This window comes from Alosa pseudoharengus, unplaced genomic scaffold (assembly GCF_046254945.1).
Source record: "Alosa pseudoharengus isolate Yale_2024_CS ecotype anadromous, Long Island Sound unplaced genomic scaffold, YU_APseudo_1.1 YU_APseudo_1.1_scf_15, whole genome shotgun sequence".
Taxonomy (NCBI): Eukaryota; Metazoa; Chordata; class Actinopteri; order Clupeiformes; family Clupeidae; genus Alosa; species Alosa pseudoharengus.
Window position 1 is genome coordinate 25,081,638 of NW_027468620.1, and position 14,271 is coordinate 25,095,908.

Sequence of the window (14,271 nt, forward strand, 5' to 3'; positions counted from 1 at the left end):
CAAAGCTGCCATACAGACTGAGAGAGAGATTCAGGAGTGTCGCCATAGACATTCAGAAAAGGCAAGATCGTAGGACGAAGTTCAAAGATGTAGTGGCGTTTGTCAACATACAGGCCGAGATGGCATCACACCCTGTGTTCGGTGAAATATCAGGGCAAACAAAACGGCAGACAGAAAAGCCAAGTGGAAAGAAAAATGTCACAACACTAGCCACTGAAGTAACAACACAGAAAGCAGAAAAAGGTGCTGCTAGTGCTGGAACAAAGAAAGCTCAGGAGAAGGGAACAAGGACAGACAAGGCCTTCATAAAACCCTGCATCTTCTGTCAGGGAGATCATACCATGGAACAGTGCAGGAAACTTCAAAGGTTGTTGCACAAGGAAAAGATTGAGTTCCTTAAGAGTAAAGGACTTTGCTTCAGTTGTCTTATAGGCGGACATATGAGTAATGCCTGCAAAGAAAAGAAGTGCTGTCAGATATGCTCAGCAACACACCCTACGCTCCTACACATAAAACAGAAACCTAAAGACTCACTGAAGGAAGAGGCTGCAAAAGAGGAGACAAAGGAGGAGTCTCCAAGCGGAGAGCAGACTGTTGTCAGTGGATTTGTGGATGCAGGGGACGCAGGCTCGCAGACTGGGGCCGGGGGTATAGGTAGTGTCCTCGCCATCGTGCCTGTAAGAGTAAAAGCAAAGAAAGGCAACAAGATACTTACCTGTTATGCATTCCTGGATCCAGGGAGTAACGCCTCCTTTTGCACGAACAAGCTGGCAAATGACCTTCACCTACAAGGAAAAAATGTGCATCTTACTCACCACTATGGGAGACCAAAAGACAGTCTCCTGCAAAGCTGTACCAGACCTAGAAGTGAGTAGCCTAGAAGGTGATGACTTTATTGAGCTCACTGGGGTTTTTGCGCAAAAGATTATCCCCGCAAGTAAAGAGAACATCCCAACCCAAGAAGACGTGGATAGGTGGCCACATTTACAAGGCGTACGAATTCCATCGATCAACGCAGATATTGGTCTTCTGATTGGAACAGATGTGCCAAAGGCTTTGGAGCCAGAAGAAGTAATCTGCAGTGTCAAAGATGGGCCATATGCAGTACGCACAGCTTTGGGATGGACCGTAAATGGACCGCTGCGTGAGAACATCAGAAGCTGGACAAAGAATGGATACCCTCAGATCCAGACAAATCGGATCTCGGTGGCTCGACTCGAAGAATTGTGGACTCAGCAATTCAAGTTTGATTTTCCTGAGAATTCTCAAGGAGATCAGTTGGAAATGTCTAAGGAGGATCAACTTTTTATGGACAGTCTCAGAATCAGTGAAGCTGGTCAATGGTCACTACTCTATTGGTTTGCCGTTGAAGAACATGGATGTGAAACTGCCTAACAACAGAGCAGTGATAGAACAGCGAGCTCTCAACATAAAAAAGAAGCTTTTGAGAAATCAGACATTCAGGGAGGACTATGTCAGCTTCATGAACGATGTGATAAACAAAGGCTATGCTGTAAAGGTCCCAGATGAAGAACTAAACCGAAGTGATGGAAAGGTGTGGTTTATCCCGCATCACGGCGTCTACCACCCTAAGAAGCAGAAAATACGGGTGGTATTCGACTGTGGCGCTTCATATCAAGGAACCACACTCAACGAACAACTACTGCAGGGACCTGACATGACAAGCAGACTGGTTGGTGTGTTAACAAGATTCCGTCAAGAGCGAGTTGCAGTCATGGCAGATGTGGAATCAATGTTCTACCAAGTGAAAGTCCCACCAGACGATGCCGACCTTATCAGGTTTTTGTGGTGGCCGGACGGCGACATTTCCAAAGAGCTGCAAGAGTACAGAATGGAGGTACACTTGTTCGGAGCCACCTCCTCACCAAGCTGCGCTAGCTATGCGTTGAGAAGGTGTGCCGAAGACAACAGGAACACGTTTGATGCAGCAGTAGTGGATACAGTCTTAAATAACTTTTATGTTGACGACTGTTTGAGATCGGTTGCGTCTGAACAAGAAGCAGTCAAGCTATACCACGACTTGAAGGCCATCTGTCAAACAGGAGGCTTTAGACTGACAAAATGGACGACCAACAACCGAAACGTGTTGTTACATATTCCACCAGATGACCGAGCAACAGAAGTCAAAGATCTTGACCTTGACCAGGATTCACTCGCCATCAAGAGAGCTTTGGGGGTACAGTGGTGCATCCGGTCAGATCAGTTTAGGTTCCAAGTGAACATAGAGAGGAAGCCTCTCACCAGAAGAGGAATCCTGTCGACTGAGTTCAGTCTACGACCCACTGGGGATGTTGTCACCGGTGATACTTCCCGCCAGAAACATCCTGCAAGAACTGTGTAGACTAAAAACAGGCTGGGATGATGCTGTGCCAGGACATCTTGCACAACAATGGACAAGGTGGACAGAAGAGCTTCAACAGCTCACCGACTTTGGAGTGGATCGTTGTTTCAAGCCACCAGAGTTTGAAAAAGCAGTGCAGGCTCGGCTGCATCACTTTTGTGACGCGAGCGAAACAGGCTATGGTACCGTGACTTACCTGGTCCAGGAGAATAGCAGCAACCAAATAAGCTGCTCATTCGTCTTGGGAAAGGCAAGGGTCACCCCTCTTAAGCCCATAACTATCCCACGACTGGAGCTGACGGCGGCTGCCTTAGCCGTGAAGGTAGATGTCATGCTGCAAAAGGAATTACATTTGTCACTGTCAGACTCTAAGTTTTGGACGGACAGCACCGCCGTGCTCAAGTACATAGCAAATGAGAACATTAGATTTAAGACATTCGTGGCAAACAGGATTGCCATAATCCTGCAATCATCAACAGTGGAGCAATGGAACTACATCAACACACAGTTGAATCCAGCTGATTACGCTTCCAGGGGGCAAAAGGTGAGCGCCTTCATTAAGAATGGAATTTGGATCGCAGGGCCGGTCTTCCTTAGCAAACCAGAAAAGGAATGGCCAAGTACGCGTGATCATCTGGAGGAGCTTACCGCAGAAGATCCTGAGGTCAAGAAAGGCATACCTGTTAATGCTACCATAGTAGAAGAAAGCACAGATTCAATGCAACAACTAATCCAATACTACTCTTCATGGATACGTCTCAAGAAGGCGGTGGCATGGATCACACGTATCAAGGGAACCCTGGTAGACCTGTTAAGGAAGAGAAAGGAGATTAGCAGACTGTACAGTGACCAACAACAGGCAAACAGGGAGATGTTAAGCTATAAAATGAGTCTCAAACAGACTTACCTGACTGTGGACGATCTGCGACGTGCTGAGCTGGTTATCACCAGCCACTGTCAGCAAAGGAGCTTCCAGGAGGAAATTTCTGCTCTTCGGAGAAAGGACCCCATCAAAAGGAGTAGTCTTCAGACTGAATCCACAACTTCAAGAGGGCATCCTTCGTGTTGGAGGAAGGCTTAGTAGAGCATCCATGCCAGCCGAAGCCAAGCACCCGATGATACTCCCTAAATACCATCATGTGGTTGATCTGATTCTCCAGGACGCACATGAGCGTCTGGGCCACAGTGGGCGTAATCATGTTTTGTCTCACGTACGTCAAAAATACTGGATTATCAACGCTCCTTCTTCAATCATAAAAATGCTGTCTCGGTGTACTATCTGTCGAAGACAACATGACGCATCAGGCACACAAATGATGGCGGACTTACCAAGAAACAGAGTAGTGCCAGACGAACCACCCTTCACCAGAACAGGAGTGGATTTGTTTGGGCCATTCAACATAAAACGTGGAAGATCATCGGTAAAAAGGTACGGTGTGATATTTACCTGCCTCTCAAGTCGTGCGGTCCACATAGAAATGGCAACGTCTTTGGAAACGGACTCCTTCATTCACGCTCTGCGACGCTTCATCTCAAGAAGAGGTCAAGTTAAGGAAATGCGATCCGATAACGGGACCAACTTTGTCGGAGCTGATCGCGAGCTCAAAAAGGCTATAAAGGAGTGGAATACTTCACAGATTGAGAACTGCTTGCTCCAACGTGACATCATATGGATGTTCAATCCACCATCTGGATCCCACCATGGGGGAGTGTGGGAAAGAATTATTCGCTCCATCAGGAAAATCATGAGTGCTACACTGAGAGAGCAAAGCTTGGACGAGGAAGGTCTGCAGACGTTCTTCTGTGAATGTGAGGCCATTCTGAATAGTAGGCCAATTACCATGCCTTCCAACGATATTAATGATCTTGAAGCTCTGACCCCACAGCACTTGCTGCTACTCAAGACTAACCCCAACTTACCTCCAGGGCTCTTCCAGAAGGATGATACTTACACACGGAAAAGATGGAGGCAAATCCAGTACATGATTGATCTTTTCTGGAAACGCTGGGTCAAGGAGTATCTGCCTCAACTCCAGCAAAGGCAGAAATGGAACCACCCATCACGGAACTTCATCCCAGGAGATGTAGTCTTGATTGTCGATGAATCAGCACCCAGGGGATCATGGCTGATGGGAAGAATAGTTACGACTATTGAGGACGAACATGGAATGGTTCGTAAGGTTCGAGTCAAGACCAAGACGAATGAACTTGAGAGGCCGATAACCAAACTCTGCTTACTTCAAGAAGCAGTATGAGAAGGACTGTTACTGATCTGAGTCTTACTCAGATGGAAGACATTTACCATATAAGTTGTAATTGTTTCTATGATAGAAAGCAATTAGGGGCCGGGTATGTAGAGGCCAAAGTACAATTCATAGTGTTTGATGGTTAATGTAATTAAAATAGTTGTTAAAAAGATAAATAATTTCATTTATAAGTTCATTTAATAGTTAAAAGCATAATAGAATTCATGTGTGATGTGATTTACATATTGGTAGAATTATGTACTGCCTCTTTAAGCAGATTCACGTCGGCTATGTTGACCTGAACTTCAGAACTGACTTTAACTTGAGAGCTGTGGAAGCATACGGTTTTCTTACCTGCCACTGCCGATGCTAATTGGATTTACTTAGAACAAGTGTGTTAGCCAGCTCTTATTCATTTTTTGTAAGTGTAAAACAGAGAAATAAAACGAAGATCTTTTTTATTTTTAACGTTTCAGAAGTGGATTTTGTTGAACTGGACTATACACTGCTTATGGAACTAGCTGCTAGCAATGTGGTCAGAGTAAGCTATTGCAAATATCTCAAGTCTTCAAACCTCTACAACCAATATTCGTCAAGAAAGTTTTTAATCACATTAAGATTTTCGCCATAGGCAGTAAAAACTTTGCCATCTTTGTCAATATTTTTCCGCTGAGAAAGTTTCAAACTATGACCATAACGGCCTTTCCACCAATCAGAGGCATCACTGTGGGATTGTGGGATTGTTCAGGATTGTGGGTAATGAAGTACTTATATCCAAGAGATCGCGAATAAAAGGCATTTATCTCAAAACAAGGTTAGTGCCCCACGAACTCTTGGTGTCTATAGGAGCATATACAATCGCTTAGTACAAACGTAACTGGTTTTAAGTCTACCACGTGCAGTTAAGTTTTTATGGCTTACACCGTAATTGTCAATGGAGAAATTGCATTGACTTTTTACATCCGGCATCGGCTGTGGGCGGGACTATGCAGCTCTATAAAGGACATACACACACACGTGACACACATCAAACCCCCAGACACCCACCACCTTACCACACGCACGCGCGCACACACACACACACACCCCAAACCCCAGACATCACCGCCTTACCACACATGCACACACACACACACACACACACACAAACAGAGTGAATGAGTGTGAGACAGAGACATTGCGCAATGTGTGCACAAACAACAAAGGGAGCAAATATACTTCTCTGCCTTTGATATGCAGAGCAAACGTATAGAGTTAGCGAAGCAGATATCTCAGTGAGAGGCCGAACTGAACTGCCTGAAACCTTAAAAGCTCGGAGGGGATGTTAATCAATCAGTGTCTCCCCTAAAGGCTCAGTGATTTCCTTTCAGACGTTTTTCTCACATTGGCCTCGCTGGCCTCTCACAGACGTTGCGATGCGCTTACCACAGGCACCGAGCCACATTCTCATCAGAACTCTGACTCCAGACAAAAAAAAAAAGATATGTACAGGAAAAAAAGAAGGGATAGAAAAATAGTGTTTAAAAATCATGGGAACCCATAAGAGTTTCAGAAGCTCAGATGGCACAATAGAGTCCAGCCACTGTATTAGACATGAAAGGGCCAGAGAAATGCCCCAATACAATGAGAATGCACCCAGGCTGCTCAGGCGGGATTAAGGGATAAACTGTCACACGTTTTTGATCCCGCCGGTCCTGAAGGAAGGCTAGCTAGCCACCGCCACTGCCTCCACAACCTGGACTCTAGGTGGGGCTCTGTGGGGCTAAGCTAACCACCCCCTGCTGAAAAAAAGAAACGTTGGCGTTGTTTTTATTGGGCTGATCGGCAGGCCTTTGATGGGAGTCCAGGGGCGGAAGAGTGAATGGGTGCAGAGCCTCCCCATCTCACGGTTAAGAGCACAGCAAAAGAGAGAACAAATGGCTCCAGTATTGCAACGACTCAGGGTGTAGTGCAGAGGTGCGTTTGATCTCCACCAGCGCTGCCACTGCTGTGCAACAGTGAACGTGACAGGGCATTAAACAAGGAAAAGAGAGTGACAGAACAAGAGAGAGAGAAAGAGAGAGAGAGAGAGAGAGGGAGGAAGAGGCGAGCCACTGCCTGTCTAGCCCCGTGGTCAGTGGAGGTCACAGCATCAATAATTCAGACGAGGGGAAAAGTGTGATCATGGCCATTACAATGCAGTAAGGCAGACTAGCTCTATCGGGTTTGCTTAGCATACCGAGGACAGAAAGTCAGTCAAAAGTTGGCTATAACAGTATTGGTTGTATAGGGTGTGTCTATTCAGTTCAGATGAGTTCACACAAGTTAAGATGTTTTTTAGATATTTCCTTTTCACAGTCACAGAGTGGTACTGGTACTTACTAATTAAAAAGCAATACCATGGCAAAAACATATATATTTATCTTACAATGGTTTGGTTTGTAATTGCAATAAGCTTGTTGAATGGTAAAACTTGCCCATCCACCAACTTCATACATAAACCAAGAACTTTCAGTTGTACTAAAATAACCCTGCGTCATATTTACACGAGTGAGCCATTTATCTAAAAGCATTTTGAAAGCACAATGGAGAACCAGACGCCTCATATTTGTCAGCTCTTCCGTTTTGAGCAGAGGCTGAATCAAAGCTGTCACAGTTCTGTCGGCTGCTTGAAAACTATAGCGGCGGTGGCACACGCAGCGGAGAGATGTGCCAAACAAGGCTGTGAAGCTTGGACGAGCATGAACAATATCATCAAACTTCGGCAGAACTTCAACCAAAGAGTAGCAATGAAAAGATAAAAAAAGAAACACAATAGAAGAGTCATTCATATTAGGGGCCTACAGCAACAGCAGCATCAGGTATTTGATATTCTTATTCGTGGACCATGGCAGATGTCCTTGTAATTAAAGCGTGAACATGATTGGGCCCCTTAAAACACAGACTCTCGCGGGACAGATACCTCTGCACTGTGCTCATCCCCTCCAGCCTTTTCTTTTTTAACACACTGGGTACTGTTAAAAATGGCTTTTATTTCTCTGGCTGCACATAAGTGTTAATTAGTGCACCGTACAGTTCAGTGCTCCCGTGAATAGATTCAGTCGTTCAGAATTCCCCTTGCCTCACAGACAGACAGATGGACCGTACAACGTCCTCCTCAGTGGACGGACGGAGGCGGACGGTGTCCAGCATCCGGGACACATGTACTTCCAGTTTTGGACAGGTTTCTAATTAGCGCAGGCAATGAGACTGGAGTTGACCCCCGTCGTGAGATTGCTAGGCACAAGGAGATCGTCTCCAGGGCTCAATTTGCTGTGCTGGCAGAAAAAAGGCTCAAGTACACAATCCAATGTGTTTGTCCTTAATAGGAGGAATGGTGGCGAGAGAATGCTCGTTCTAAATTAATAAATGTGTCATCTGCATAAATAGGGGTTTACGTGCAGTCAACTTGAAAGGAAAAGGGGGCTTGTTATTCAAACATGCGCCTTGTGAGTTAATTTGAAGTGAGGGCTCTATTAAAGCGAGCGTGGCAGCTTTGCACCAGGTAGTGCTGGCACTGGGCTTTTAGTCGCTTGGCGCATCGCATATTCCCTTCTCTAAATCAACCCCAGTCAGCAAATAAGGGGAGGGAGGGAGGGAAGGAGGGAGAGAGAGGTGGGTCGTTCAGATGGGGAAGGCAACTGTGCTGTATGTCTTCCTTTGCAAAAAGGTGATGTTTTTATTTCTAATGGTAAAGCTTGACAACTTTGTGTGATCATTCAGCATTAAGCAGCCCTGTCACATCCCCCTACTGCCACTTCTTCTAGATGTCTGGTGCATCTCCTCCGAGACGCAGATTGATGGACTTTTCAAACGAAGCCACCAGGCAGGGGGTGGGGTCGGGGGTGGCTGAGGAGAGGGCAAAAAGGCATCATTCCCTGAACCTAAAAAGACAGCTATGTGGCAACCGCTACCTGCTGGGCCTTGTTACCCTGAAGCAGGGAGCGTTGTATAGCCCCTGTTGCGTGCATGAGGGGCCTAAATTATTAAATGTTTTTTGAGGTACGTATGAGCGCAAATAAAATATACACAAGGAGATGACAGGACAAAAACAACAGATGAATAATGCAGTACTTTGGAACCATTCCTGTGTGCAAAGCTCTGCACAAACACCTTTAAGTACGTGGGCTCTCCTCGCCAGAAATTATGGCCGTAAAATGAGAGATTCAGCATTGCTCCCTTTATGTGTGTGTGTGTGTGTTTTAATGGCCTTCCATTACTGGAAACCCGTGAAGACGGGATCCAAGAGTCTCAGAGACTGAATATTTATTTCATGGCCAGCTTCTACTCACACAGTCATAAATGGCTCGTCTGTCACTTCAAAAGATATCTTCTAATGTCAACAGACAACGTTTTATGTCTTGTTTTTTTGTTGTTGCTTGAATACCCCATACTGTGGTGGCTGAAGCAAATACTTCACTGGAGACACTGATGAATAAATTAAACAAACAGCGGTCAAAACAAAATGTTCTCTTCACAGAGTTACTGGCAGAGAATTGAGTTTGTTTGTGTGGGGTTGGATGCAAATGGCTATTGTATACTTAATTAAGCATAATCAAGTGCACGGGAGCAGTGTAAACAAAGACAGAGAAAGTGAGAGACAGAGAAGAAAGTGTAAGATGAAAGGGAAAGAAATTATGTGCAGAGCAGAATAAATCTCTCCGGAGCTTTTGTAACATGCTAAACACACAACGTTACCATCACCCACTCTAAACTGCACACTTGTCGGTTTGATTGCAGTCTTGTAAGTTGGATTGCAGTTTAGTCTAATAAACATTTATGGATGTGAAATGTGTGTGAATCAGTGTATTAGCAACACTATATAAGGATGGCTTATTATGACCGCCGCTAGCGTAGCGGTGATATAGGTTTAGTCAGAGTTTTTTTTCTTCTGGATTTTTTTCTTTTTCTACAGTAATTTTGTGTCAACGATTCCCGGGACACTGAAAGACTGGGCTGCACGAAACTTGGTGGGCATGTAGCCCCACAAGGATGACACGGAACCATTGATTTTAGTTTTGAGTTTTGATCCGTCACTGTTCTGTGAATATCTCGAGAACCGTAGGGCCTAGGAGAACCACATTTTTTTGTGTGTTGCGCTCAAGGGGCCATCTCAACCCATCTCATAACCACTCATTTATGGTATAGCGCCACATATAAAAAAAATGAAAATGAAAAAGCAAAACTGAGACTCTGTAATCGTAGGTATCTTTGGCTGACGTGTTCAGAACTGCACAAAATTTGACCTGTAGGATCACTATGCCACCCTCTGAATGCATGCTGAGTTTCGTGGAATTCCGTTCATAGGGGGCCATACAATAAATGAATTAATGTGTACATTTAGTGACTGTACACAAATCAGCCTGCAGATGATGGTGGTGAAGGTTACCGGATGAAGTTGAAATGTATACACACACACACACACACATAAACACACCCACAAAAACACACACACATAAAGGCACACATACATAAACACACCCAACATTACCAGCTCCCCCCCACACACACACACACACACACACACACAAGCGAACACACACACACACAAATAGAGAAGCACACATATACACAGAAGCAAACACACACATGCACACACTCATTTACATACACAAAAGTTGCAAGAGGATGGAGTAGATGGAGACAAATAGACAAGCTAGATTTATTTTTGCAGAGAGAATGTGCAGGACTGGGCGGCGGTCATATTTTGTGTGCGGTACATCTAGTTAAACACATTGCACTCACCCTAAACTCTAAAAACTAAAGACAAGTTGATACGAGGAGGTACCAGAGGAATTGGGAATCCCATGATAACTCCCAAAGCAACTGGGAGAAAAACGTTGTTCCAGTGATGCCGCGCTGTCTTTTCACACTCTGATGTGGCGCCGACAGTTGTGCTTTCTATCTATTTTTAATCCTCCTCCTAAGCATCTCAAAGCCTTGTCACCAACCCTGCACAGCTGTCCCTTCAATAAGGCTAATGTCAGCAGCGTCAACAAATCCTCGACACGCTTTTCCAGCAAAGAAGTGCTGTGGCACTGAGCGTTTTACAAGAACATGGGGGCTTATTTCCAGAAACTTTCTACCCCTACCCCCCCCCCCCCCCCTCTACCCCACCCCCTTGCTGCCTTTGAAGGGTGTTTTGAAAAAAATGTTTGGCTTTGTGGGGATTGGGTTCACTGCCAAAGCTGAGCGCCATCTGAATATTTGCAAGTAGCTTTGAAACTTCGTTAAAGGTTAGGGGGAGATCATTTTTTTCTCTGTGTCAGACAGTGAAAGCCGGGAAGACGTCTTCATGAGTGACCAGACTGCATGGATGAAGGGGAGGCTTTGAGGATGAATGCCCCTGAAGTCATAAAAAAAACCATCAGGCCAGTGAAAGCTCAGTTCAGAGACAGTGCGGGTCTTCCATATATCATTACGGGGCACTCAAATGCAACTGAATATACTAAAATATCCTTTAAAAGGGAGAAGATTGTCTATCAGTCAGTGGATTTACATTAAAAAATATTTCCGGACAGTCAAATTATCATAATATTTGAATCTACAGTAATTCTACATATACATACACATTAATAGTTCATCTAACCATGAACACAAAGTAAGGCAAGCATGTGACTCTGAATTGATTTCCGATATGATTTCTGAGTGTTTTAATATTTGTAAGAGACTCAATGCCCCGCATAATCTTGAATAACTCCCTTATTTTCATCACTCCTGGCCTACATAAACTGTAAGAAGTCTGGAACAACCAGAACTCATCATATGGCTGACTGCCCAGCCAACAATCGGAGAAGGAACTTGATAGGTGATATGACAGGTGACCAGGAACCTGATGGTCACTCTGGCTGAGCTATTGAGAGAACTTGTCTGCGGATGAGATTAACTTCCAGAAAGACAGCCATCACCACCGCATGGCTTTAAGGACAGAGCTGGTACTGCATGGCTTGACTTTACCGTCTTAAATGACAACTCCACAGCTTGCAGATTCACAACTTCTATCTGAATAGTCTTCTTCTGTGTGCAAAATGTTAATTTCTTTCTTCATTGCTGTAATTTTTGTCCTTCTTCTTTCGAATGCTGCCAAGTCACAAATATTTTTCTCACACATTCACACTCATTGTTCACCAATAAAGCTTTTATATTTTCAAACTGTGTTTTGGATTTGTACTGAGCACACCTGCTATAGTCATAGATGTCCCATCCATTAAGGGAATAGCAAGGAGACCTCAAGACAAACATTCTAAAAAAAACAATAAAAAAAATAGCAGTTGCTAAATAATAGCGCATGTGCGTTCGGGCTGGTCTCTTTGACGAACGGTTCACCACAGGTGAAAACACCCACTACCATTGTCTTCATGGAGACTCATGGGAATTTACATATGCAAATGTTGTTTTTTCCATTGTTTACATCTCTCCTGAATACAGGTCATAGGAATATGCCTGCTGTTCACACACACACACATACACACACACACACACACACACACACACACACACACACACAAAAGTGTTCACAGCGGATTACCAAAGTAAAACTGAATATTGCAAAAGCTCTTCAGGGACTTCAACTGAAACACTTCATTAACAGGAAAAAAAAATACAAAAACATGAAACAATCCCATTGGCTAGATGCTACTTCTCATCTTTATTCTCGTAAACAAACCCAAAGCTAAACAGATGACTCACTGTGGCTTTGGAACTCTCAAACAAAAGGAGAGAGGAGAGAAAGTTTGAAAACAGCCAGAGAATAACATCTTTGAAGTCCACTTCTCAGACAAGAAGCAAGTAGCCATATCTTGAGTTATTTTACATTGCGTCATTACGCCCAAGTTATAGAAGGCTCCTTGGTAGCTTTGAGAGCTCCTCTACAGGGAGAAATAGGGAGACAGAGAAGGGAAGAGAGAGAGATACACCTCCAAGTTTGCCATGTGCAAGTTCTGTTTTGGCATCTGCATCTCTCCATATTTCGCCGTCACCCGCGGCAACAGCGGGGATGGCAACAGTTGCAGAGGGAGAGGTGTCAGCTGGATAAACAACAGAAGTTTGTCACTCCCACTGCGAGCAGAGGGGGGAAAAACAGTTCCTGGCAGACCAGCTTGCCACTGAATTATTTAAGATTAGCACCAGTAGTTGAACATGGTGAAACTTTTTTTAATGGCTTTTCCTGAACCTTGTGCTCTCAAACTAAAGCTCAAAGGAGGTGAGCACGTCCATTGTAATACAAAAGAGCTCTATGGAGAACAATAACGTCAGCAGTAGGCACAAAAGCCTGTTTGCTTTATCTCCACGACCACGTCCTGTGGCTGTGGCCTTGGATGTCATTATCAATAGATTTTGGTTTGCTTGCCATTGCTATCTGTTATTGTATGAAGGTCTATGTGACCTTATTCTATTGAAAAGAAGTGTTCAAAGAAGTGACTAGGCTTTCATTACCTTCACCAAGGAGGTTATGTTTTCATTGCGGTTGGTATGTCCGTGTGCAGAATTACTTAAAAACCACTGGGCCAATTTCATGAAACTGGGTAGAAGTAGGGTAGGTGTAGCATGCCAGGGACAACCCCATTATATTTTGAAGTGGTTTTAACTCAACAGATTTAGTTTCACTTTCACTAATGTTGCCAGTTACAGCACTTGGCTTTCGCAAAGGTGTGTGTTTCTGAAGGTCTCTTCTACTTTATGGTGAATTAAAGACTTCTGCAGTGAAACAGAGAGGAGATGAATGGTCCAGTGGGCATTGGTAGATTCTTTATTTCACTGGCCTTAGATGAATGGTCCAGTGGGCATTGGTAGATTCTTTATTTCACTGGCCTTTGTTCTACTAAGGGGCAAATTCAGGGCATAATGTGGTTACGATGTTGTTCTTTTGAGGAGATAAAAAACAGCAACAGGCAGTACAGTTTTTACATAAATGCATGCAAAGAGACAAACACACACACAAACACAAAGAGTGTATCACAAAGGAAAGATGCAAAACAGACTTGGAACTTCCTTTCTGATCATTCAGACAAAAGTGCTAATTCTGACTATTTCAAAGCTTTGCACTGGTACTGAAACATCTTATGTCTTTTACCTGCGAAAGCCTCCTGTCAGAACAACAGAGGCGTTGGGAGAGATTTGGTGAACGGCCTCCTCGACGATGCGCCCAACGGCTTGCGCCTCTGCTTTGGTGACTGCTCGGGAGATATCAGCATAATAAAGGAAACCTGCAAACAGTAGCCAGTTACAACACCTTCCACTGATAGCTCCAAATGCTTGTATGGAAATGAGCAACAATACATTTTAACTGATTCCTTCGAGTTGTTTTTCTCTCTGGGAAATAAGATATGGTAGCAAGAGGCACTTCAAGGGTTTAGGAGAAAGCTTACAACTGATTACCCGCAGTAAGAAACAAATTAAAACAACTCTTACTTCGGCAGCTTCAATGTATGATGTATGATGCAGATTACCAATCTGATATTGCAGAAGAACGTGCTACTAACTACTAACTACAAATGCTATCATAACATGCTGTGTCACTACCGCAGTGATAGCATACTGTACATCACCCACATCACACATAAGTCCTGATGTCCTAACTTAACAAGAATGTTCCAAAACACTGAGGCCCTCTGTGGCCATTTACTCCAATGAAATGACATATTA

At 44.2% G+C, this 14,271-nt stretch overlaps 1 protein-coding gene across 2 annotated transcripts in view; it reads right to left on the bottom strand.

Annotated features, from left to right (window-relative positions):
• The window catches only part of dntt (deoxynucleotidyltransferase, terminal), an 85,198-nt gene that overhangs the window by 52,036 nt on the left and 18,891 nt on the right, over nt 1-14,271 (bottom strand). For both annotated transcript variants that reach the window (XM_076285987.1, XM_076285986.1), the window contains exon 7: nt 13,700-13,832. In XM_076285987.1, coding sequence (XP_076142102.1) covers nt 13,700-13,832 — 133 coding nt within the window. The remainder of the gene's footprint in view (nt 1-13,699; nt 13,833-14,271) is intronic.